The 24,936-nt window shown below is 53.9% G+C and overlaps 1 protein-coding gene across 3 annotated transcripts in view; it reads left to right on the plus strand.

Moving 5' to 3' along the window:
- The window catches only part of TTC7A (tetratricopeptide repeat domain 7A), a 123,672-nt gene that overhangs the window by 65,534 nt on the left and 33,202 nt on the right, over positions 1–24,936 (plus strand). For all 3 annotated transcript variants that reach the window (XM_045445955.1, XM_045445958.1, XM_045445956.1), the window contains 4 exons: positions 9,133–9,250; positions 10,539–10,596; positions 11,719–11,791; positions 14,798–14,958. In XM_045445955.1, the coding sequence (XP_045301911.1) occupies positions 9,133–9,250; positions 10,539–10,596; positions 11,719–11,791; positions 14,798–14,958 (410 nt within the window). The remainder of the gene's footprint in view (positions 1–9,132; positions 9,251–10,538; positions 10,597–11,718; positions 11,792–14,797; positions 14,959–24,936) is intronic.

The following is a 24,936-nucleotide window of genomic DNA, read 5'->3' on the forward strand; positions in this document are numbered from 1 at the left end:
GACAGGCCTGGAAGGGGAAATCTGAGAAAAGCAGCCTCCATCTGCAGCAGCAGGTCCCCCAACTCAGGACGGTGTCAGCTTTGTGGTTCAGCCTTGAGCTGTGGTCTCCAGAGAGCCGAATGTAGAGTCAAAAGTAGAGTGCCTGCCACCTGCCCAGCAGGGCAGTAGTGGACAGGACTTGGAGTACCTGGGCCAACCATCGTTTGCATAGAGGCTGCACATTACTGCAGGGTGCAGTTCTGTGTGGGCAGGACTAGAGGGTGGCCTCCTCTGTCAGCCCCTCGTTCCTCTGGGCTCCAGACTACAGGTCCCTGCCCTGTGCCCAGCTGCCTGCCTGGGGCTCTGCTGGGGCTGCGGAACCGTCAGGTGAGCCCTCTCCCCAGAGGATGGGCTTTACTGCAGGCAGGCCCTGAGGCCCTCACGGAAGCAGGTGATAGGCGCTGGGCCTGTAGCACCCCCCGCCCGCCTCCCACCCTAACCCAGGCTCCTGTGGTGGCTGCTCTAAGTCTACGGGGTCCTGAGGCAGGGCCTCTGCATGGTGTCTCCTCTCACTAGGAGCTCACTTCCTAAGGGTCTCTCCTTCCTTAAGCCCACATCAGCCTCCTGATGTCAGGGGCTGTCTTAGAACAAGTACATCTGCTCCTTCAGGTTGGCAGGAGCCCACTTCTCTCTGCAGGCAAGATAGCCCCAGTTCCTTCATCTGCCCTCCAGGCCCAGCAGCTCCCTAAAGGAAGCTGCTGCCATACACAGTCCTCCCCTGCCTGTTGTCCCAACCCCCCCAAGCCCACCCTCACCATGGTTGGGTACCCAGCTTGTTCAGGGCAGCAGGGGCCAGGCTCCAGGGGTATACAGCAGATGCTTCAGAATTAGTGGCCTGTCCGGCTCCTGCTGCCACCCCCCCCCCACCCCACCCCCACCCCCGCTTAGGTATCCAGCTCTGGAAAGGGAAACTCGTGTTCTAACCCTTCCCGCCAAGTCCCTCCGGGGACTAGAAACTGGCCCTGACCTTCCCCTGCATCTCCACCTCACAGCCCCGGTGGGCCTTGTCCTGTCTGCCACAGAGAGGGCTGACCCCCAAGCATGAGGAGCAAGGAAGAAACAGCACCTTCCCCTCTGTCTCCAGAGTCTCAGATTCCTGTAGCTGAAGTGCCTGCATGACCCTGCATGGCCCCACTCACTGTGAATGGTGGGGGGAGGAGGAAGCATGGCTTCCAGCCAGCCCCAGGCTTTAGAGGGTGGTTTTAGTGAGGGAGAAATTCGGCAGAAGGACCTATAACAGGCTCCAGGCATTGGAAGAGGCTGTGTGATGATGTGGGTAAAAGTTTTGTTGCCCAGCCCCTGAGTGGTCTTGAGTAAAGTACTAATCTTGCTGTGCCTCAGTTTCCTCATTCGTAAAATGGAAATAATTACAGTCTGTTCCTCATATGTGGCATAAATGACATAAAGTATGTAGAAGGCTAGATGGGTCAAGGAGATTCACAGAGGAGGTGGCCTTGGACTGTGGAAGGTCAGGCTACTGGTGGGTTCTTCCAATACTGCTTGCTTTCCCCACGCTATGATTAGCAGGGAAACTCCTTGCCCCCCAAATCCTTGCAGGGGGACTATTGGTGTCTTGCGTCTTAGAAGTGGGGAGCTGTGGGGACATGGTTGGTTTGCGGGTGTCGGCAGAGAGGAGACACCCAGACTGAGCACCGCAACAGAGGGCTATGGTGTGAGCCGGGGGGTGCAGAGAAGGGGGGCTCACGGACCCCTCGCTCACACTCCTGCATGTTTCTGAGGCTCTTGAGAGGGGCCTCAAGTCCATCTCTGGGACAAAGCCCCAAATACCCGCCTTACTGAGCTGGGGCAGGGGAGGGCCTCTGTCCTCTCATAGGCCGCCAGCTCTGAGGTGGCTGTGGGTGTCCACCCAACCAGCAGTCCCTTGCCAGGAAGCCTAAATTTAGGTCTTCCCACCGTGGAGGAGCTGTTTCCCTCAGCAGCATAATTACAGTCATTACATGCATTCAGATTACATGGTAATAAAATTAGGATCAAATCAGTCCAAATTGAAATCAGATGAGTTAGGAGCAAAGTCATCAATGACAACATAAATAGAAAAGCCCAAAAGGAAACTTAAACATGCAGACTTGTCATCAGAATCGGAGAGGAGGGTGAGCTGTTTAACCTCAGCTGAGAAGCATGCACGGCTTTGGGGGCTGGTTTGAGATGGGGTTTCAGTTGGGTCCAGACTAGAGCCAGGACATGCTGGAGGGCCAGGCCTCCTGGTGGCCGTCCCTAACCTGGAACCCTTGCACCTCCCTAAAGTTCCATTTATACCTGCCTTGGACACCTAGCACATTACATTGTAATCACCAGTGTTTCTTGAGGGCAGAAACTGTCTCTCTTCCTTCTTAAACCCCAGGTCAGAGTTAATGTCTGGTGCTTGTTGGATAGATCCTACTTGCCAATGAGCCCAATCACTGAGCAACCAATTCTGCCTTGTGTGGTACTTCTCTTCCCAGTAGTCGGGGAGCTTCTTTCCTTACCACACTGCACCCTGCATATCTGTCCCCAGCAAAGAACCCTGCATGTGGTTAGGTGTCCGCTAATATCTTATAGAATGACTCCCGCCCCAGCTGGCTGGGAGGGATGAGTGCGGAAAGTCTGCCTCTGGTTCAGTGGTTCTCAGGTTCCCGAGTTGGCATGGGCAGAGGGCAGACCGTGGATAGCTAAGGGCAGCCTGTTCTCCAAGGAGGCCGGGAGAGGGGTGGCCCAGCACTTTCTATTTGCAGGGCCACAAATAGGAAGAACAGGTCTGACCTCGGTGGGCAGAGGGGTGCTAGTACTTGGGATGGAGCACAGTTTGTGAAAGGCATCTGATGCCACCTCTGTCTCTTGCCTTTGCAGCTCTTCTGGCTCACAACAGCCCCCAGCAGCCCCAGCCTTTGCCCAGCCAAGCCCCATGAGCTGGGGACAGAAATCTAGGGGTGGACAACTTGGCCCAGGTTGCAGGAAAGGAGGCTGAAACTGGGACATTTGAAAAACGAGTTGTGCTGGGTTAAACCGGCCTCGATGGCCATGTGCCCAGAGGTGGAGCACCTGCTGTCCCCACGTCCTGTCCTCATGCCCAGAACCAGCATGGGACACCCTAGGCTAGGTCTGGGTCTGAGAGCCAGGTTGTCCTCGGGTAGTGGTGGGGGAAGGAGGGCACCAGGCAGAGGGACCTGCATGGCCACATGCTGGCTGATGTGGGGTTTGATGCAAGGTGATTGTTCCTGGGTCAGGTATGGGGTCAGGTGGGAGAGTACTGGCCCCGAGGCTTAGCCTGAGGCTCCCCTAGGTGGCGGGTGGGGGGGCATCCCAGGCTCTGACCCAGTAACTGCTGCTGCGTGTGGTAGCCTCCTGCCTTGCCATGGCCGATGTCTTGCTAAGGTCCCCAGCCAGTTTTGGGGCAAGAAGGAAAGAGATGTAAATATTTTTTAGTCTCTCTCCAAACATAATTACTTAAAATGTATTTAATTTAAAAAGGTGAAACTTCCCTAGGAGGACAGGAGCTGGGGGTGTGCATGTGTGCTGTGTTTCGCACACAAGAAGGGCGTTATGAAATGGAAAAGCAGACCATGCTCCTCTTTTAAAAGGTCTGTATGCTGTCTCTGGGCCTCTTCCCGAGGGGGCGGTATGAGGCCGTGCAAATAGTGCAGGCTTTGGAGACAGAGAGGATCGTGTTCAAATCCCTGCCCGCTCAGTAGCTGTGTGACTTTAGGGGAGTAATTTGCCCTCTCCATGCCTCATCTGTACCATGGAAACTGTCACATCCATCCTTTACAGGTGGCTGTGAACACCAGAGCTGAGCAGTGTTGCTGCCTACCACGTTGCAAGTACCTGATGAATGGCAGCTATCCCTGTGACAGACCCTTCAAAACAGCAGGTTCTCAGAAAGCACATGCTTTTGTGTTTTTACCTCCATTTTTCAGATTCAGGGGTGGCCAGAGCCAGGAAGATGAGTGTTTAAGAGGCAGGGAAGACAGAGTGCCAGCAATCCTGCCGCTAGCCTGTGGAAATACAGAAGTTTCGTCCTGTTCCTCCTGGGAAGGGAAAAGTGCATTTTCAGTGGAGCAGTTGACAACAGGCCCTGAGCCCCATGGGAAGGGACTGAGGAGAAACTGGAGAGGTTCAGAAAGGAACTTTCTCTGGTTCCCAGGAAGAGGAAGAGAATGAAATGCCAGGGGTACAACCTCTTTGGCCCCATGCGAGATGAATGAGGCAGCCCTTGAAGCAGAAGGCAGCCAAGCAAGAGCAAAGTGTGTAAGTCAGAAGCCTGTCTGTGTAGGGACCAAGTCAGGAAGACCAGAGAGCCGTTAGGACCTTGTGAAGTCATGGGAACACTTCCCTTATTTCCGGAAAGCCGAAGCAAAGGGTCCACACGTTAGAACCTTCATTGCCTCCTTTTCCCAAAGGGTCAGAGAGGAAGAGAGTGAAGACCCACAGAGGGCAGCTGTGAATCAGGTAGCTCAGAAAGATCCAGATGTAGGCTCAGGAGACCTGAGTTAGAAACTCCATTCTGTCACTAGCCAGGTGGCCTCGAACAGGTCCCCTAAGCTCCCTGTGCCCCAGAACCTTCAGCTGTGAGACACCTGTTCCATAAGGTGGCAGCGGTGCTATGATGCAGCAGGTTGCACTAGACCTCTCTGGAATGGCAGGGGCGTGGAGGGGGTCTCTATGTGGGGTTCATGGCAAAGTTACACGACTGCCATAGGTAAAGGAGATATTTAAAAAGTAGTGTATCACTGGAAGGAGAACAGCTAAAAAGAACTTTAAAAACCTGTCACCCTGGAAGAGTGTGGTTGAGCAAGGAGGGCCCAGCACTGTAATCTGAGCTAATCTTGCAGAAACAGCAGCCCCAACTGCAGAGCCACCAGCTGCCAACTTTTGAGGCCACCATAGGAAGTGTCTGGAGACTGAAAAGGCCAAGTGAGGTAGTCCCAGGGAGAAAGCTGATGGGGGTGGCTATAGATGGGCAGCTCAGTCAGCCCCTGGATTAGAGCTGTGGCTTTCCCATCTGAAGCTGAGACCCGTTTGTGGGTTGTGAAATAGAACTCTTTCTTAAGAAAAAATTGGAATAGACTATCAGAGAATAAGATGGAAAATATCATTCTGAGTGTGTTACCCACAGCAGGGGTGAGTATTGTTACAAAGGGTAGGTTAGTGGGTGTAGGTCTGTGTGTTCTGGACTGTGGATAGAGGGTCAGAGGGTTTGACCAGCTGGCACAGTAGACTGCACAGGGCTGCGGAGACCCAGCTGGTCCTTCTATATTGTCTCCTTTTCTGAGGCAGGAGATAAAAGGCAGGCAGTAGTACCCCCTTTGGATTCCAGGACAGTCTTTGATGCCACTTCCTGATTTGTCAGAGGTCATGTACAAGGGGGCATGAGGACTTTATTCAGATGGCACTTGCCACATCCGTCAGGCTGATGCCTAAGAGAATTCTGGAAGATTCAACTAATTATAGATAGAAATTCACTAGCTAATGATAATAGTTTACATTTATTCAAGCACTGCTCCGAGCATTCACTGTGTCTTATCTCATTCAGTCCTCCCAGCAACTGCCTCACAGACAAACACTTGTCACACCATTTTACAGAAGAGGGAACTGAGGCACAGCAAAGTGAGGTGACTTACCCAAGGTCACACAGTTAGTAAATAACCAAACCAGGATTTGAGTGTGAGAAGTCTGGTCCCAGGGCTTGTGTTCTCAGCTTTCAAGGCTGCCCTGCTATCCGTGTGGAGAGCTTATTCCTGAGTGTGGAACTGATTATGGACTTGGCTGGGCACTTAGTATTTCAGAACAAACATGACAAAGCCACTTTCTCAAGGGCTTTAGGATTGCCACTCATGTCTTAGATGAAGGGGAATGGTGCATTGTGTGTGTACATATTTGTTTATGTGTGTGTGTAGTGTGTATGTGTGTGTGTGTATATACTTGTGTATATATATATGTATACTTATGTAAATACATAATATACATATTATATATTTATATACATATTTCTTGTTTTTAAAATATATTTAAAATACATATAAATCTTGGGTTTGTTTTGTTTTTGTTTTGTTTGCTGTGACAGCATTTTTTCCTTTCGCTGACCAGTTAGAGCTCCCATCTATATTAATACTGTATGTTAGCATGTTGTACGTTGACATATTTAAAACAATTGATATTTTTTCCCCTTCATCATCACTGCAGTGACTCCTCATGCAAAAAGGCTGCTTTGTAATAGGTGGTAGGAACCAAAATAGTGTTGGGCATCTAGGGAAAATCGTATATTCAAGCTTTGTGAGTTTGATTTGAGACAAATGCTGACACTGTGCTTAAACTACATGGACAAACAAGGCTGGCAAGTACTGACTGAGGAAGGCTCCTGACCTGGGGGTCAGAGTGGACCACAAGTTGGACAAGTTAAGGATGTATGTTTTTAGTTTATTTATTTACTTTGAGAGAGAGCGTGCAAGTAGGAGAGGAGTGGAAAGAGAGAGGGAATGGGGGAGAGAGAGAGAGAGAGAGAGAGAGAGAATCCCAAGCAGGGTCCACACTGTCAGCGCAGAGCCTGATGTGTGGCTCGAACCCATGAACTGTGACCTGAGTAGAAGTTGGACACTTAACTGACTGAGCCACCCGGGTGCCCCTGTTTTCACTTTTTAAAACTAAAGTGTGGCAAGCTCTTCTAATCCAGAATATGATGTGTGTGAACTGGAGAGTAACTTCTCCCTGTTTGCCAGTAATTGTTGAGCCTTGTTCTCAGCACCTTCCCTACCTGGGAAGGAGGAGATAGAAGCCGGCATTTGCTGAGTAGAAGGACATGGTCATGGGAAGAGTGTATACACATGGATGTAATTGGTTTCTAGATTCTTTCTGTAACTGGTAATTGGTGGTTTATAAACAAGCTTGCTCCTGTTTGGATGGGGCATAATGATGCCTAAAGACTGTACACGATGAGCCGTGTCAGCAATGGGATGTTAGGAAGGAGGAAAGGTGGAGTTTACTCACTTAACCCTTTTCTTGGTCCCTCCTGACCCCCATGCCCCCCGCCATGAGTCCTCCTTGGACAACCACAGCCACATGGTTGTCCTTCTGTTGGAGCTCCAGTAGCCCCATGCCAGCATTACACAGGGAGCCTTAATTAAGAGCCACCCTGTTCACTTGCGGGGTTTCCTTGTGAACTCACCCAGGCATCCTGCCCCCTTATCACTGGGTTCCTCAGCTGGGCCCATCACAGAGCCTGCTGCTGCAGAAGTCTTGGTGGAGGTTTGTGGGGAGGAGCAGTTGGAGGTGGGGTTCAACTCCCCATTTTGCAGAAGAGGACCTTTGGGGCATAGAAATTAAGTGATTTGCTCCAGGCCCCACAGCTGTCAGGTGCCAGGTGAGTATCAGAGTCTGTGTCTGGGAGCTCATCTTCCAGGGCTTTTCTCTCAACCTGGCTCTGACTTAAGGCCCCCAAGCCCACCCCCACCCCCACCCCCCTGCCTCAGGTCCTGCTGGACCAGGTGGTGCAAGGAAACAGATCTTAGCTGCTACAGCCCCCCTGGCCAGCTGAGATGGGCAGCAAGCAGCTGAGGAGTTTCCTGAGCTATGGCCTTCCCCAAACTGTGAATCCTAGGGCCTGATGGTGTCAGAGCTCAGGTCCCTGGACCCCCTACTCCTCTCAGTGACCAGCCCACCAGCCTGGAGGTGGCCTGCTGTCCAGGCCAGCATCTAGAGCACCAGCATGAGGGGGCTGGAGCACTGCCCTGGTCAGGGATGGTGGGCAGGCCACACAGGGATTCATTCCCCCACCCGCCATCTCTGTCTGGGCTGTCAGCTCACATGTTCTACTTCCTTGTGTTTGGGTTCTGTTGTTTCCCTCCCTTTACAGTGGGTTCTCTGCTCCTTCAGCCCTTTCCCTGCACAGAATGTGCCCCGACTGTGCACAAAGGGCAGACTCCCCAACTAATCTCCCCTCTGCTGATGGCCTCTGTCTCGGGATCTCAACTCCACGTTCCAGGGAGGGAGGGTCCACCGTCGCCCTGGCTGTGGCCAGTGGTCAGGCCACAAGATGCACAGAGCTGACCCTCTCCTGCCAGGATGGGGTGGCAGGGACAAGAACAGGGTAGAAGCAGCACTGGCACGAGTGTCAGAAGCCAACTTGGGTTTGAATCTTGCTCCCTGGTTGTCTGACTTTATGGACCTCTGCTGGGGGCGAGATGCCCCACACAGGGGGCCTTGACATCTGGATGGCAGCGGGGCTTGGGGTATGGTCCCTTCAGCCCCCTAGCTGTGGAGCGGCTCCCATCTTTGTTGTCAGGAACACTAAGACCAGTACACTGCCATGCCAGGCATGTGGGCAGATGCCATACCTGGGCTGAGGAGGAGGGAGGGGGCCTCTTCAAGGCCTGTGGGCCATGAGTGGGCATGGCTGAGACCATCCCCCAGCTGTCCCCCGTCTCCCTGACTAGCCTGACCCCCGTGGGAGCCCCTCTTCGTGTCACGTGACACGTGTGATGGTGTGTGTGCACGTGACCTGCGCCAGTTGGTTCCTTTCCAACCGGAACAGTTCTTCCTGCTCCCGGGACAAAAACAGCCTCAGGCCTTTTTCCCCTGAAAAGTCTGAGCTCCCTGTGTCAGGGAGCCAGCTCACAGACAGAGCCAGAGTGGCAGCCTGCCCACTCTGCAGGGTGGGCGGTGTCCCCAGGGCCCAGTCCCCGAGCCCTGCCTGCCCCCCACCCCCACCAGCCCTGGCTTCCCTCTCTCTGCCACACAGGGCAGAGACAGACAGAGGCTCCTACAGAGGCCAGATGATGAAAGGAGCTTTCACCAGCTGGCCTGGTCCTGGGTCCATGCTCTAGGCAGAGTCCTTTTGGGGGAGCTAGAATGTCTGGAGCGAGGGAAGCTTTCTCCTCTGACACTGATCACAGGTCCTTGGGTTGCAGGGAGGAGTTCCAGGGAGTCGCTGATGGAGGAAACAGCCTTGATTCTTCCACTCCGTGGTTGTGTGGTCTCAGACAAGCCACGTGGCCTCTGGTTGTGCTGCCCACACATGAGGGATTGTAGTTCTGAGTGTCCCAGGCTGGTGACTGAGTCCAGGAAAGCCCTCCCACTGACCTTTGCCTGTCCTCTTTGCAGCTGGAGGAGGCAGAGCACTTTGCCACGATGGTGATCGACCTGAGGGAGGAAGCCGGGGAGTTCCTCTCCAAGGGCTACCTGGCACTGGGTCTCACCTACAGCCTGCAGGCCACTGACGGTGAGTGCCACAGCCTAGGGGCGTCCGCTTGGGGGGCTCAGACTTCCCAGCAGCCTCTCAGGCGTCTTGTCCCACCAGTGCCTACCCCCAACACATCTCCATTGAGTGCAGACACACACACACACACACACACACACACACACACACCTCAGTCCAGTTTCCAGTCTTTTACCCAGACTTCACACTCTTACACATGCCCTCTTCATGGACCCAGTTCTCCCCACCCTCCCAGGCCCCAGCTCCTGGGCAGAGGAGCTCATACCTGCCTCTAGAACTCCTGTAGTGCTTGTAGTCTGTACTGTGCTGCCTGCCCGAACCCCATGGTGTCTTTCTTCTGTTTTGCTCTTGCCCTCAGCACTGCTGTGACCTTCTAGGGTCTTTTAACCCCCCCTTGACACGTGGCATACTGCTGGGTACACAGTTGGTGCTTAATAAATACTTGCGCTTGGCGGATGGATTCCACTCTGGCCACCCCAAACCTGGGATTCTATCCCCAACCCTGCCAGCTCAGCTGTGTGTCCCCCCCACCCCCCATCGATGAGGCAGCCACCTATTTCTGTGTCGTTTCAGGAAAGGGAGTTATGGGGCCCCATGCAGACCAAACCTGGAAGAGTAATCTGAGCAGGGCTGGGCTGGGGCCTGGATGACAATCATTTTAAAGCTTCCCAGGTAGTTCAGTCTGCAGCTAAGGCTTCAAACACCTGCCCTTAAAATGTAACACTTAAAATGTGTTAAAGTGGTGGGGCGCCTGGGTGGCTCAGTCAGTTGAGCGTCCGACTTCTGCTCAGGTCATGATCTCATGGTCTGTGGGTTCGAGCTCAGAGCCTGGAGCCAGCTTCCAATCCTGTGTCTCCCTCTCTCTCTGCCCCTCCCCCACTCTCACTTTGTCTCACTCTGTCTCTCAAAAATAAATAAATGTAAAAAAATTTTTGCCAAAAAAAAAAAAAATGTGTTAAAGTGGCTAAAAAAGAAGAAGCCTGTAGATAAGGAAGCCCGAGGAGGCATGTGGTGGTAACCTGTCTCTCAAGGCTCAGGTGGCCGTGGAAGGCCCTGGTGTGGCAAGAAACACGCCGGGAAGCTGGGGCCAAGTGGACACCTCACACCTACCCCTGGTAACGAGGGCGGTGGGTGGCATCAGTCCAGAACCACTGGAGTGTGCAAGCACTGGCCAGATAGGGCCCTGGTGGGGCCTCTCCCTGCAGAGCCTGAGTGGCCTGGATGGGGCGGGGCTGGGTCGGCACCCCTTCAGCAGCCGCTCATGGCTCTGTCTCCGTCTTGTCTCCTGCAGCGACTCTGAAATCCAAGCAAGACGAATTGCACCGGAAAGCACTGCAGACACTGGAGAGGTGAGGAGGGCCCCGCCACGGCAGAGGCCCGAGGTGGCACAGCCACATGCTTTATCCCAGTGAGCCCTCTGGTGTAAACTGAATGGTTTCCATCCCCATTTTATTGACCAGGACACCCAGCTCCGTGGGCAGGTAGAGGGCCCCCAGGCTTGGCCCCTGCCCTTGGGAGCTTAGGCCTCTAAAATGGGAGTGATAGCCCATTGTTGTTGTGATAATTATATGAGATAACTAGAGACGCACCTTGTATTAGTAGCAGGGACACAGAATTGGTGTTTGCCTCCTCCCAGCCCAGTCTTCAACCAGAGGACTGTGAGAATCACTGCAACCCCCCCCCACCCCCTTGCTCAGAGATATCCTGGCAGCCAAGGTGGGGTCCTGGAGGGAAGGAGGGGAGGGGATGCCAGAGAAGCCCCTCCCCTGTGGTGGCCCTCCCTGGGCCTCCTCCTTGCTAAGTCCCTGACTCCATCCCAGCCTTGGGTCCCTCCCAAGCATCCTTCTGGGCTCCTCTGGCCTGTTGCAGGGCTCTGCCCTCCCAGCCCTGTGTGTCTTACTCCTTCTGAGGACTGATGTGGAAACTGCTGGTTTGGGGCCTGCCCTAGACTCCTGTGCCATCTTTGTGGGAACATGTAGCACATCCAGCCCCTCTCTGGGGCAGGTTGTTCCTGAACCCAGAGAGGCAGAAGAGTCTCATCCCCGCCAACCCCCGCTGAGCTACCTGGGCTAGCTCTTCATTCCCAAGGCTTCTCTCCCAGAGAGGCCATTCCCAGGCCCTCCACGCACAGGAGTGTTCCCTTCTGTCCTTTGATGGAGAGGTCAGGCTTTGGGCTCTGTACAAGGCCACCGCAGGGTCTCAGCCAGGCTAACTGTTGCCCAGAGTGAGAGGCAGTGCCCATCCCCCAGTCCTCCCCTCCCCGGATGGCCCCCCACCTCTGCAGAGCCAGCCCTCTTGGAGCCTGCTGCTGACGGGCTGCCAACACCATCTTCCCCTACCAGGCACCCTCTGACAATCCTTGACATTTTGCCCTGCGGCACCCAACACAGGGCTGGCACACTGGAGGTGCACGTCGCACACTGGGTGCTCAATCCTCGCTGACTGACCTGTCGCTCCCTTTCCCTACACAGAGCCCAGCAGCTGGCGCCCGGTGACCCCCAGGTCATCCTTTATGTCTCCCTGCAGCTGGCCCTCGTCCGCCAGGTGGGTTGTCATATCTCCTGAGTCCCAGGTCCCCGAGGGCTGCGGGTCTGCTCCTGGCACCACTGCTGTTACTAGCCACGTGACCCTTTGCAAGTGACTTGACCTCTCTCAGTCTCTGTTTTTTTATCTGTTATCTAAGCATCTTCATACGCCACCTCAGAGGGACCTAGTAAGGATTGAGTCAGAAAATGCGGTAGAGCCCATGGGCACACAGGAAGGGATTATTCTCTGTCCTCACACTCCCTTGAACAGTTCAGTCTCCTGAGAAGTTGATGAGTGACCACAGGAAGTATTTATGTCCTCACCTTCCACTGGGCTTTCTCCACAGATCTAGGAGAGCAGAGTGACTGACACACAGAGCTGTTTCTGTGGACCCCAGAGCTTGTCCCTGGCCTTGTGGACAGTACCATTAGGCTCAGCCTCTAGGACCTGGTAGGGGGCCTCCTATCCCCTGGCCCCCTTGGCCCCACTGGAGCTACCACCACTGCCCAACCCACCTTCTTTCCCAAGCTGAGCAGCTGAGCTGTTGGTGCTATGAGGACACTGGTCCATCCAGGGAGTAAGGCCAGGCAGTCATCCATCCAGTGGGTCACCTTTCATAAAAGGGCCAGGGCTCCCCATTCTCCCAGGCCCTTGGGAACCTCTGCTTTTCATGTGCGTGCCTCACATAGGCTGGGGCTCGGTGCACACCCCTGGCCTCCAAAGCAGGACCTCTTGGCCTTGACCCAGTGAGCTGGTCTCTGGACCGTTCAGGGACTGCAGACAGCCTTGGCACCCACAGCACAGCTCTCTGTATCTGCACCAAGGGAACCGGGCTGGCCTCTAGACTGTTGGAGAGAAGCCAACAGAGTCTCCATCCTCTGGTGGTCAGGTGATGGCGGCCCTGGCAATCGTGGGTGCTGCTGTGCCCCCCACTGAGCTGGGTGAGCCCTCCATCTGATGAGGAGGGTGCCCTTGGCCCTGTTTTATACTGCAGGAACTGGGACCCTGCCGAGCTTCAGCTCAGCCAGCACTGAAGCCAGGTTTCTGCTCCAGAGCCCATTCTGCCCCCATTAGACATGCCATGTGGCTCTAAGCATCCTGTGCCCTGACTCATTTAGAGCCTTATCTGCCAGCCTGCAGTTGGCCTCCTGGTCTGTGTCACCTCCTAGCCTCTGGTGTTGTGTTCAGGTGGTCCCGCGAGCTGATTCTCCTGGCTCTAGGGTCACCTGGGTGCTTCGTGCTGCCGTCTGCTTGACCTTCCTCTCAAGCCCTGCAGCAGCCTGGCTTTTCCCCTCACTGCACCCTTACTCCCATCACTGGGACCCCCATGCCCATACCCTTGTCCCAGCGCCTGTGTGTATCCTGACTGGATTCGTCACTCATCTCTCCCGGTCTCCTGTCTCAGCCTTTTTCTCCCCGGTGGCCCTGCTCTCCTTCCCTCTCCCTTTTGCTGCTTCTCTCCCCTCCTCTTGCACCTGCCCACTACCCTCCTCAACTCACTCTCCTGCCTCCACCTCCAGGCTGCCACCACCTGTCCCAGCCCTTTTCCCCCCTGTGCCCCATGGTTCTAGACTTCCACGTCTTGGTTGAGACACTTGGTACCTCTCTGCCGCTCTCCCCAAGGAACATCACTCTGCTCTGGTTTTGCAAGGAACACGGTCAGAAATACCTGAGACCACTGTATTTTAGCCTTCTGTATAAACACCAATCAAGTTCATGATAAACCTTTGGTGATATCTTTTTAATATCTTTAATTATTCAGCCACCTCTGGTGAATGGTGTCTGTCCTCCCAGAGAGATGGCAGGGCTAGGCCAGTGGAGCCTGGTACCCATTTTCCTTGGGGACTCCAGACCTTGGGAGCCTCAGGGAATGGACTGTGGGCTAAACCTGGCCTGCCTGGGTCTCTGGAGCCCTCCAGCCCATCTTGCTCGGAGCACGTGTGGCTGCCTAAGCAGTGACAGCTGTGGATTTAGATACTAAGCCCAGGATAATGGGGTGCTCTGGAGAATCACCAGGGAGGAGTAGCCTTACAGAGACACAGGCAAGCTGAACCAGTGACCACTTAGCTTCCTTCACTTCCCTTGAACTTTCCACAAAAGGGGGCTCCCGTGGGAGGAGTCTGGGCCTGGCACTAGTGCTCACAGCAGGTGAGAGGCTGGGTGGACCCCTGGCTGGGGCCAGGTATACCCGGGACCATAGTCCCCTCAGGGAGCCTGGGAGGCCCACGTCTGAGGTTTAGAAAGGAGCAAGACTTTCTAGAAAAGAATCCCGAGCTTCCTGGGGGGATAGGGCCCTGACGTGGGTAGGGTTGCAAGAGCCGATGCAGCTGCCAGTCCCGAGGGTGTGAGAGAACACATCCCTCATGATGAGAAGGAAGAGGCTTACCTGCTTGGTCGCTGCCTGGGCTTTGGGGGCTTGAAGAGGGAAACGCACATTTTCACTCACGTCCAGGACGGTGCAGACGTTTTCTTACGTCATCTCACCCTCTCAGCCACTGTAATGGGCGTGAACATTATCCTTACTTTGATGGCTAAGAATTGCAGCTCAGAGAGGCTACCCAAAGGGTCCAGCTAGGAAGTGGCAGAGCTGGGACCCATGCCCCCAGCTCACCCCAGAGCCTAAGCTCTTGCCACTGTGACCCTCCGAGTGGGAAGAGGTATTTGTCTGCCAGCCTCCATCACCACATAAACCGTGCGGAGAAGAGGCCATCTCTCGGTCTGTAGCTCATGACCTGGGTAGCTTTCTTAAAGCCCTGGCATCTGCCCAAACCCTTTGTGCCACACCATAATCCTGCTCCCCTTTAGGCCTGAGCAGCAGTGATTTCCCAGGCCTGACTTGGGACAGCAGACCCCTCTTGCCATGTCATTAGGGTGTGTTTTCTCATCAGAGCATGAGCCCTCCCCACCCAGGGCCCAGGAGCTCACTTGAGTCCGCTATGCCCTTGTTGGCAGGTGCTGGCACCAAAGTCCTGGGGGAGGATGGGCCTTGGAGAAGGTCACTAAACTGGCAGTTTTCTCTGGCAGATCTCCAGTGCCATGGAGCAGCTGCAGGAGGCCCTGAAAATGTGCAGGGATGATGCCAACGCCCTCCACCTGCTGGCACTCCTCTTCTCTGCCCAGAAACACTACCAGCATGCCCTGGATGTTATCAACATGGCCATCACAGAGTATCCAGAGAACTTCAAGTGAGTTCCCTATGGACACTACAGGGCTGGGGGCCACCTGCCATAGACACAGGTGCCCATGCACACCTCACCCTGCCACATAGCCAGCCAGCACATACTGATTAAGTGCCTACTGCATGCACACTCCTGGCTGGAGGGTCAAGGTGGGGCATGGAAGACGTGTGGGGTCAGAGAATGGCTCTGGCATTCTGTGCCAGGAAGTGTCAAGTGGGGAGTGGTGAGCTCTGTATGGCAGCTGCAGGCTCCATGCAAGCTCTGGGGACCACAGAGGAGACTGTGCTCGAATGCATGTGCTCAAGCTGCTTCCCCCCGCCCGCCTGCCCCGGGCTCTGCATTTGAGTCTTATGGGGACACTGACCTGTGTAACTTAATCGTAACCCTGGCACAGCCAGCCAAGGATGGATTCTAACATTGGCTTGGCTGGTGGAGGCCAAGTGAGCCATCCCCCTCCCTCCAAGCAGACCACTGGCATTGGAGGAAAGGGGTTCTCTCCATCCAGAGCAGTCCCGGCCTCTCCCTCCATCCCTGGCTCCTCCGCACCCCCTATTTGCCACATTGCCCAGATGCCCCTCTCTTTGGAGCAGGGTTCATGCTGCATTTGGCCCAGGCCATGGTGGGTGGGGCAGGACTAGACTTTCCTGCCCCCACCTATACAGAGAGGACCTGCTGCCACCCAACTAGGACACTGGGGAACAAGAGCCATGCTGGACCAGCTGAGGCAGGAGGTGCATGGCCCGCAGGAGGGAATGAGGAGGAGGCCAGTTGTCTTTTGATTTCTGCCCTCCCATGGGGCGCCTGGGTGGCGCAGTCGGTTAAGCGTCCGACTTCAGCCAGGTCACGATCTCGCGGTCCGTGAGTTCGAGCCCCGTGTCAGGCTCTGGGTTGATGGCTCAGAGCCTGGAGCCTGTTTCCGATTCTGTGTCTCCCTCTCTCTCCGACCCTCCCCTGTTCATGCTCTGTCTCTCTCTGTCCCAAAAATAAATAAACATTGATTTCTGCCCTCCCCCGCCCAGACACCTGACACTGGATATAATAGACCTTGTTTATCTGAATCCTGTGAACAGGGGATGAGGGGTCCCTGAGTGCCCCCATTCCCACCACATTCCACCTTCAGGTCTGAAGGAGGGCTATGTAAAACCAGCGAAGGGCAGTCCTGCTTCAGACAGCAGAAAAGAAGCATGGTCCTGGCTACCTTGAGGGATGACTCCATTGGCAGTGAAAACAGGTTCATGAAGAATTAGGGGGAAATTGGTGGGTGCCATAGCCATGTTAGGTGACAGAGGGAAGCCGCTATTGTCCCAGCCCGAGGAGGTCCCTTCGTGTGGGGACCCTGGGTGTCCACCTCTGTCCATCCCTAGCCCATCAGGGGGCAGGGCTGGCTTTCCTGTGCCTTTGGCCTCCTTCCGAGGATGCCACCGGGAGCTTTGCCTGTGGACTCTGCGGGATGGCTTTGTCCTCGCCAGGGCTCAAGAAAGGTGCTTTGGGAGCAGCAGGTGCCCTTAATGTAAGCTCCCCAGGGTGCCCCACTGAAGAGCAAGCCCCCAGATCAGTTCACTTGAAAAGGTAGGTCACTGAGGGAATATTACAACACAGATGAAATAGTGTGTGCAGACAAGAATGAGTTACCTTGTAATCCCACGCACAATACAGCAAGACCTACTGTGTAGAAGTTCATTTTTCACTTTCAGTGGAAATACAAAGAGGACCAATGTTCCTTCTCTCCTGGTACCAGTTACCTCGCTGTTTTCCTAGCTCTGTCCTCACAACTGTCAGGCAGGGTCTGCTACCAGCTGTGTGTGTGTGTGTGTGTGTGTGTGTGTGTGTGTACTCTGTTGTCAGGCTTTGATGGAAAAAGAAACCTTCCCCAAGAAAAGCTTCGAATCCTAGAGTGGGGAGGGGCTCCTCGCCCTGCCCCCAAGTCAGAACAGGCGTCACAGAAAGAGAGGTGAGGCCTGGTGTCACACATGGTTTTATCAGCAACTCCTTTTCCCAAGTGAAATCTTACATGCCAGTTGAGACGGTGTGGGAACAGAGGGGAGCAGAGCTGTCCTGATGGAAGCAGGGCAGGGGACTGTCATGCCATGCATCTGGCCCTTCCTCGGACCCCCAGTCCCTGCAGGGAGCTCTCCCCTCAACCCACTCCAGCGCCTGACGTCTCACCGCAGTGTCTCCTCCTAACTTCTGGGCTGAATTCTTTCTGCTGCCAGAATCTCATCCCTTGGCCTGAAGTGGGGAGGCTAATGGCACTTCACACTGTGTTGGGGGGGTGAGCCCTCTGGTTCTGCCTCAGCATCCTGACCCACCACAGAGGAGGTGCCTCCTGCCTCCTGGGCTCCTGGGCCTGGTGAGGAAGCCCCCTTCTCGGCAGCCTTTCCCTACTGTGTGGGCAATGTGTGTGCCCTTCCCCTCAAGCACGCTTTCCGCCCCTCCCCGCCCCCTCAGGTGCACACTCCTTCACCTGGAAACGCTTCACTCACTGCAAGGACCTTCATGGGTGGTGGGGGACGTGGTCCTTGCTGAGGTTGGTGACTCCTCCTTAGGAGGTGTGGGTGGGCTTTGGGGCCTCCAGGAATGCCTAGAACCAAACCATAACATTTGTGCCTGTGTGTGTGTATCCAGGGAGATGACTTTCAGCAGATTCTCCAAGGGACCCTAAACGCAAAAAAGATGGCAAGCTCTTCCCCAGTGCAGACTGGGCTCTTGGTCAACTTGTAGGATAATTGTGCCCCTTTGTGTCAACTGTGCCCCTATTTCTTCAGGCAGGAGCCTTCTGAAGGGACAGCCTCTGCATGAGAACACAGCTGTCCCATCCAGACTAGACTCCACGGGGTCACTGCTGGGGCCTTGGGAGCTTGGGCCGTGGGGCTGGCAGCAGGGAGACATCTTTGAAGTCCAAGCCCAAGAAGGGAAAGTGTTTGAGTCTCATCCCTAGGGTTCTTCCGTTTTGTGTCACTGCAGAGAGGCCTGGGGACCAGAGCATCCCATTCTCTGTGATGCCTCACTGTTCAAAGCGTGCCCACTGGGAACAGTGGGGATAGAGAAGCAGTGGCAGATTCTTTATCTCTAAGCCACCGTGAGCCCCTCACCTCCATGGCCATGAGGATCTCTGTCTTGCTCAGAGCCAGTCCTAAAAGGCTGCAAAACTAAAAAATATCTATAGGCCACGTCTGGCCTTCCAAACTGTGAGACAGTGCATTTCTGTTATTTAAAATTAAAAAAAAAAATCAACCTTAAAAAAAAATACATATATAAGAAGTTGGGAGTGGGTGTGGAAAATCCACCTACCATGTAGCTCTGTGGGGTGGCCATAGAGCATGACCGTGGCTTTTTGCAAATAAGGCAATACTATTCCCCACAGATGAAACCACAGAGCACAAAAACCCATGGATTAGCAGGAAATGTCATTGAGTCCATTACCGGCCAGGGATCACTGACAAATGTCATTGCTCTTTCAGTTAAAACTGCATCCTGGTCCCCCAGCTGCTCCCTGTGCTGGGAACAAGCTGTGTGTGGCTCCAGCTGTTGCCATGGCAGAGAATTCAACAGCCGGTCCAGTAAATATCATTGCAGTCAAACAAAAAGATCAAACCCCCTTCACCCTGACCTCAGTGCCCCCAGTGAGGTGTGTATGCCACCAAGAGCTCCCCACAGTGTGCTCCTAAGTGGCTGAGGCCTCTCAGAGGCTCTTTTCTGTAGAACCTGCCTGTGCATTGGCTCCCAGAGGCTGTCTTCATGAAGGAAGAGGCTGGCAGGCACATGTCAAGTATAGAGGAGGTATGGCACAGGGGACATGCCAGTGGGTGGGATGGAACCCTTTCCATGTGTGCTTGTCCCCACGTGAGGGCCACAGTTAGGTTCCTGCCCTCACTGGGTCATGCTCTTAACCTGTGCCACTTCCAGCAGCTTCCTTATCTGCCAAAGACATCTGTCCTGCCTCCCTCTGCCTCCAAGGTCTGTTGTGAGACTCGGGCAAGAGAAGGTCTCACAGTTGGTTTAGAAGCATGCTCAAGGGCAGCAGTGTGGGGCATTCTGGAAGGTAGTGCACCAACAGTGTAAGACAGCAATGTGGCAGCTGAGGGTAGGGTGTGTGATGGGCCTGGAGCTGGAGGAGGGAACCGTTAGCAGGAGGGCAGGGAGGTGCAGGCCGAGGCAGGAAGCCCTGTGGGAAGGTGTCGAAGTTCCTTAGCTGCAACGGATGCTACCCTTCCTACAGACAGTCTTAAGACTCCTGGAGAAAAACCCAGCCCTCATGGAGCTGAACTTCTGAAAATCCCCCTAAATTCAGGGATTAGGAAGCAAAAGCAAAGAGGATCTTGATTTCTGTGCTGTGGGATGACCTTTGGTTAATGGAGCTCGGGTTTAAAAGGCAGAAACGTGATGAGGCAGAGACTGATGGCCCTGCGGGGACAGTGTGAACCTGGCACGGGGGCAACCAGACACCCTGAGCAGCTTCCTGAAATCCTGAGGGCTTCTGACTAAGCCCTGGACACATGTGCTGGTCAGGCCGTCCCTGGCCAGCCTGCAGGGGGCCTCAGGGGGGCAGCAAACTCCCTATTTGGACCTGGGTTCCAAGCCAGCCAGGCGGTGGAATGTGAGCAGTCTCTGTCCTGTGTGAGCTGGAGGCTGCCTGTGCTAGTCCTTCCTCCTCATCCAGGCTAGGGGAGGCAGCTGGGAGGCTCTGCTGGGGAGGGGCAGGAATATGGGGTCAAGGGGAACGGACCACTGATAAGCATGGTTCCTGAAGCTGGGGCTCCATGGGCACTGGTTTTAGGTAACAGATTCCTTGTGCTTTAGTCAGTGCACTTGTAGTGAGGGTCACCATGGTAACCAAACAAAATTCCTAGGCTAATGATGGGAGCTTTCCAATAACCAGCCTGTCAGTCACTGCCCCCACCCCATGTCTGGCAGCCTGCCAGACCAGTTTTGAAAGCCCAGACTGTGGGTGGACTGGTGGGTGCAGGGTCAGGCTAGGCCCTTTTGGGAGTTTCTGCCTGGCCCAGCCCAGGATCTGGGGGACTTGGAAGATCCTAGGGGAAGGTGTATCAGAGTCCGGACGCACTCCCCCGGTGCAGGAATAATATGGCCCTCTCAACAAGCTGGAGCTTGTCATGTATAAACAAACTATAGGCACAGCCATCTCCCCCAGGAAACCTAGGCTGTTTTGGAAAATGTTTGAGCTGATAACTAGGCATGAGCTGGGGCCAGATGTTGGCTGATTGTAGTTAAGGTGAACTATGGCCTCAAGGGCACTTTTCTGATCTACCTGGCCTGCCTCACCTTTTTCTCAGGTTGCATGGGATGTTTCTAGCCGTGCATTCCACCAGGCAGAAGGATCAGAGTCCCGGGCCTGTCTTAACATTTCTGACTTAAACCCAGTGTGTTTATTGGATGGCTCTTACTAGGGACTTGTAGTAGATCAAAAAGACACTTAAAATACCAACACTCCAGTGAGGGGGCTGGAATCAAAGGTATTAACACAAACATAGTTTATCACTTTGCTGGATTCATTAAACATTTTTGGCCGCCACAGCCCCCAGTGAGGACAAGAGCCAGGGGTTAAACTTGCAGGCCATGTGGCTGAGGGAAGTGTTAAGCCAGGCGTAATCACTGGCACCAGCACTTTCTTCCCCAAAGGTCAGTTCCTCATCAGCTAAGCTGGTTTGACATTCAGCATTTCCCTTCACTGGTTGTTCTGTGGAGCCTCCTGTGATCTTGCTCTGTGTGACACTGTAGTCAGACAGAGTCCTCAGTCTCCCCATGGCAGTCTGCTTGTGCTCAGACAGGCAGGTATTTGACCCAGGTTATTTTGTTTGTTTGGGGTAGAGAGAAAGGAAAGGAAGGTATTATTTGCAGTTTTTTCCAAAAGGAATTCTTTACTTGTTGAAGTGATTTTAGCCCTTGGTTTCCTGATCCTCACTCCCTGATCTCCTGCCTTACAACATTTACTGGAGATAGGCACTGTGGCCGAACCCCAAGAGAAAGCCTTTCTGCCTCTGGGAGAGAGGGCATTCTTGCCCTTGAGGCAGGGCTGGCCTCCCTGCTACAGTGGGTGGTCGTAGGGTCCCAAGTGTGTGCTCAGTGGGTTGAAATTATAGACTAAGGTGCAGGTGTTTGCCTCTTGGTGTCTTATACTAGGTTGGGAGCCTACCTTTGTTCCACCTAGGGACCTTCTTTCTGGATGTGCTTCCACTCCTGAATGGTTATGGAAAGGCTCTGCATGGTTTGTGTTCTTATTTTTCAAGATCACGAATTTGTGTTTGTAGAGTCATCTGGAGATAACTGGAGGTAGCAGTAGCTGAGGGAAGCAGGGCCTGGAGGCCTGCCGGGTCAGCCTTGGGTCTGCACAGATAAGAAGGCCTTGCCATGGGGCACTTGGGTGGCTCAGTCGGTTAAGTGTCCTTCTTGATTTCAGCTCAGGTCATGATCTCACTGTTCATGGGATCAATCCCCACATCAGTCTCTGTGCTGACAGCGAGGAGCCTGCTTGGGATTCTGTCTCTCTCTTTCTCTCTCCCTCTCTCTCAAAATAAAATAAACAGGAAAAAAAAAAAAAAAAAAAAAAAAAAAAGAAGGCCTTGCCATGCAGCCAGCCATCAGAGAGTTTAGGTAACCCTCTCAGAAATGCCCTGAGGCTATTCTCCAGGCAGGGGCAGGACTTTTGAAGCAAGGAGGAGCTGATTTCAGGAATCAGAAGCTTGCTGGCTATCAGGGAGGTAGGTTGGGCAAGGGAGGGGGGGGCGGGGCATGGCGGAGAGTCGGAGAGAGAGTCTTAAGCAGGGTCCATGCTCAGCGTGGAGCCCAACACTGGGCTCAGCCCCACAACCCTGGGATTATGACCTGAGCCAAAATCAAGAGTCAGATGATGTTTGACCAACTGAGCCACCCAAGTGCCCCAAAATCGGTTCACTTTGAATGAATTCATTAAGAGGTGAGGGATCGGTGTGAGCCTTAAAAGATTAGGGTACATGGGTCATTTAATCCTCCAGACCCAAGGTAAAATCATTGGTTTTTACAGCTAAGAGCTGTCATCAGCGTCCCTTCCATGTTTGGGGTAAGTCTCTGGGAAGGGAAGAAAACTGGGCTTCACTATGGCCTTTCAGGGAGGTCACTCCTCTTAGAGTCACTTTAAGATAACACCCTCAAAGAGCATGTGTATGAGTTTAACCAGTTAATTTCCCTGGTGGAGTCTCTCAGAGGCATGGAATTTGGTAGAGTGTATGTGACCTGTGTTGCCCAAGACCTGCCTGGCTTCCTGGGCCACTGGTTAGAGCCAGGTGCTGGAGCCTGGTGACCCCACAGCCTGAATGAGGGCAAGGGGGTGAGCCAACTCCTACCAGAGGGCCTGCTTCTTCCCTTCCCCTGTCCCTTCCCATCTGTGGGTGGGGCCTCTGTGCCTAGTCAGCTGGGCAACCTGCCCCAGTTTCAAGTCCTCATCCCTGCTGGGCCAGCCTTCCTCTCTAGCTACCCTGAAAGCCCCCCACCCCTCACTCCTGTTGGTCAAAACTGAACCACTCCATTGAGTACTGGATTCTCTTCTAGTTTGCTCCCTGATTGCCTGGGATATACAGTTTGAGCTTCCCCGTGGTGATGGAAGCACCTTCAGAGCAGACTGTGGCCTGCACCCTGCCTCCCCCTCCTCCCTGTGGGGGACCCACAGCTGGGCACCCACACACCGCAGTAGACCCTCCGACGGGTAGACCACAGGAATCATTTTGTTTGTTACTCTGGAGGGAAGGAGGGAACCCACAGGGATGTTGGCGTCTTACAAGCCCTCATTCCACTTACCCTGTTTTGTTGTTTGGGTGTGTTTACTTTTTGCTCTTTGCAGCCCTCCTACTTGAAAAGATGAAGAAGCTAATGGGAAAGCTAGATGATATCTCAGGGTCAGACAGCTGGTACAGGGCAGAGCAGAGGCCAGAACCCAAGCCGCGTGGCGGGCTGAACAACCCTGAGACGCTCGAACCCCGTGTGCTTCGATAATAAGACAGCAGTGCGCCCAGTGCATGCTCTGCACCAGACATTGCTCTAAGCACTCTAAATGCATTAACTCCCTGATCCCCTGAGGGACCCCAGGAGATAGAGCAACCGTGTTACTCTCACTTTACAAATGAAGGCATAAGTAAGCAAACTGTACGTCATCGTAATCGAGGCTGGGTGAATAATGGCAGGTAGGGCAAACCTGGATCGAGCGCTTTATCAAGTAAGAACGCCCTGCTAGGCCTTAATGTGCATTGTTTCCACATAACAACCCTCCCTCCCCCCTGCCCCTCCCCGGCCGGTATACAATACTGTATAAAATGCTGTCATTCCCATTTTACAGATACAAAACTGAGGTTCTGAGAAGTTAAAGTGACTTGACCCGGTGGTCACATGGCTAGAAAAAGGGACACCAGGGTTTGACTCGAATCATCAGACTGGGACCCTGCTTTTCAGCACTGAGTCGGACCTGGGGCATGTAAGGTGGGGCCCAATTCCTGTGTATCCCTGGTGCAATGTACAGACTCTGGCCTCCTGGCCCAGGAGTTAGACTTTCCAGAGGCGTGGCCGCCTGACTCAAAGAATAGCCTGCTTTTTCGCTCAATTATGTGTTTTCTGTAAAAATAGAACTCTTCATTAAAACAGCACAGCACAGCCATCAGCCAGAATTACTAATTACTGTCCTTTAAAGAGATAATTCCCCCTTTTGTGCATTCGCCACACCTGACGCCGTCCCCTCCCCCACCATGGAAGGCTCCCACAATGGTCAGGAGCCAGAGGGATGGGGCTGGTGGGACCACAAAGAATGAACAGTTCCACAGGGCGATGCAGCCTGTCTTCTTGGGACTTCTCTGAATCTGGGAATGCCCACAACTCTCCAGAGGCCTCAGTGAGTCCCTATGGCTCAACCTCCTTCTGTTATTCAGCAGATTTGTTGACATTAGGTCAGGCACTGGGGATACAAAGAGAAGAAAGATGTGTTCCCTGCCAGTCACGGGGTCCACTACGGAAGACTGGCAATGATGGTGTGGACTCAGGAGACCTGTCTCGAGGGGTGGCTGTGCACCAGGGCTGCCTTTATAGGCTCTATTGCCCTTAGTCCTCCCAGCAGCCTTCCTGGGTGATTCCGTTACTGTCCCAGGAAGGTGAAGGCACTTGCCAGGAGGTGCCAGGGCCTGGGAGTGCACCTGCACCGTCTGTTTCCTCCCATTTGATGGGGAACGAGGCACAGGCCAGAGGTGGGTCCTTCCAGTAGACAGCAATGGCCATGTTCAGGTGTTTATTGCATATGTTGAGAATTTTATAGGGAGCCATTTTCAGGAACATGGAAGTGAAAATGTAGACCTGTTGTGCTTGCCACCCACACGGCCCACATCCTTCCCTGCAGCCAGCTCTTCTCTGCTGGTATTCCCCGACCTCCCGGAATGGGGTGCTGGAGGGAGCAGCCAGGGAGGGGACACAGGAAAAGTGATTGGAGGCTCCTGGAAAGGGGAATGGACAAGATGACCTTTGACCCCAGGCTGTTGCTTGCTTAGCTAGAGCCATCTTCACAAAAATATCCCCCATTTACAAAATAATTCTTTTTTAAAAAAATATATTTTTTGGAAAGGCTCACGTCCACCCAGTTTTGAGGAGGCTCACCCTAAGATATCTCCTCTTTATGGCAGTGGGAAGAAAACTGATTTGTCTTTGCCTCAGATGGGAATGGCTCCAAGTCTTAATCCTTTTGACAAATAATTAGGAGGCTGATCCTGCCCCAGGAGCATGGGCCAGGCAGGGCCCAGGAAGAGAGGGAGGAGAAGGATGCCAGGCTGACCATCATTCTTTGAGAACCTCCTTCATCAGCTGCTGGCCCGAGCGACTGGGAAGATGGTCAGAGATGCCCCGTGGTGACACCCAGAGACACTGGCCTTGCTGGTCTGTGTCTTCCCCCACAGGAGGAGGGCTGGCCTAGATGCAGAGGGCTGCAGACAGACTCTGCCAGGCTGAGACATTTCATGG

The sequence above is a fragment of the Leopardus geoffroyi genome, chromosome A3, assembly GCF_018350155.1.
Source record: "Leopardus geoffroyi isolate Oge1 chromosome A3, O.geoffroyi_Oge1_pat1.0, whole genome shotgun sequence".
Classification (NCBI taxonomy): Eukaryota; Metazoa; Chordata; class Mammalia; order Carnivora; family Felidae; genus Leopardus; species Leopardus geoffroyi.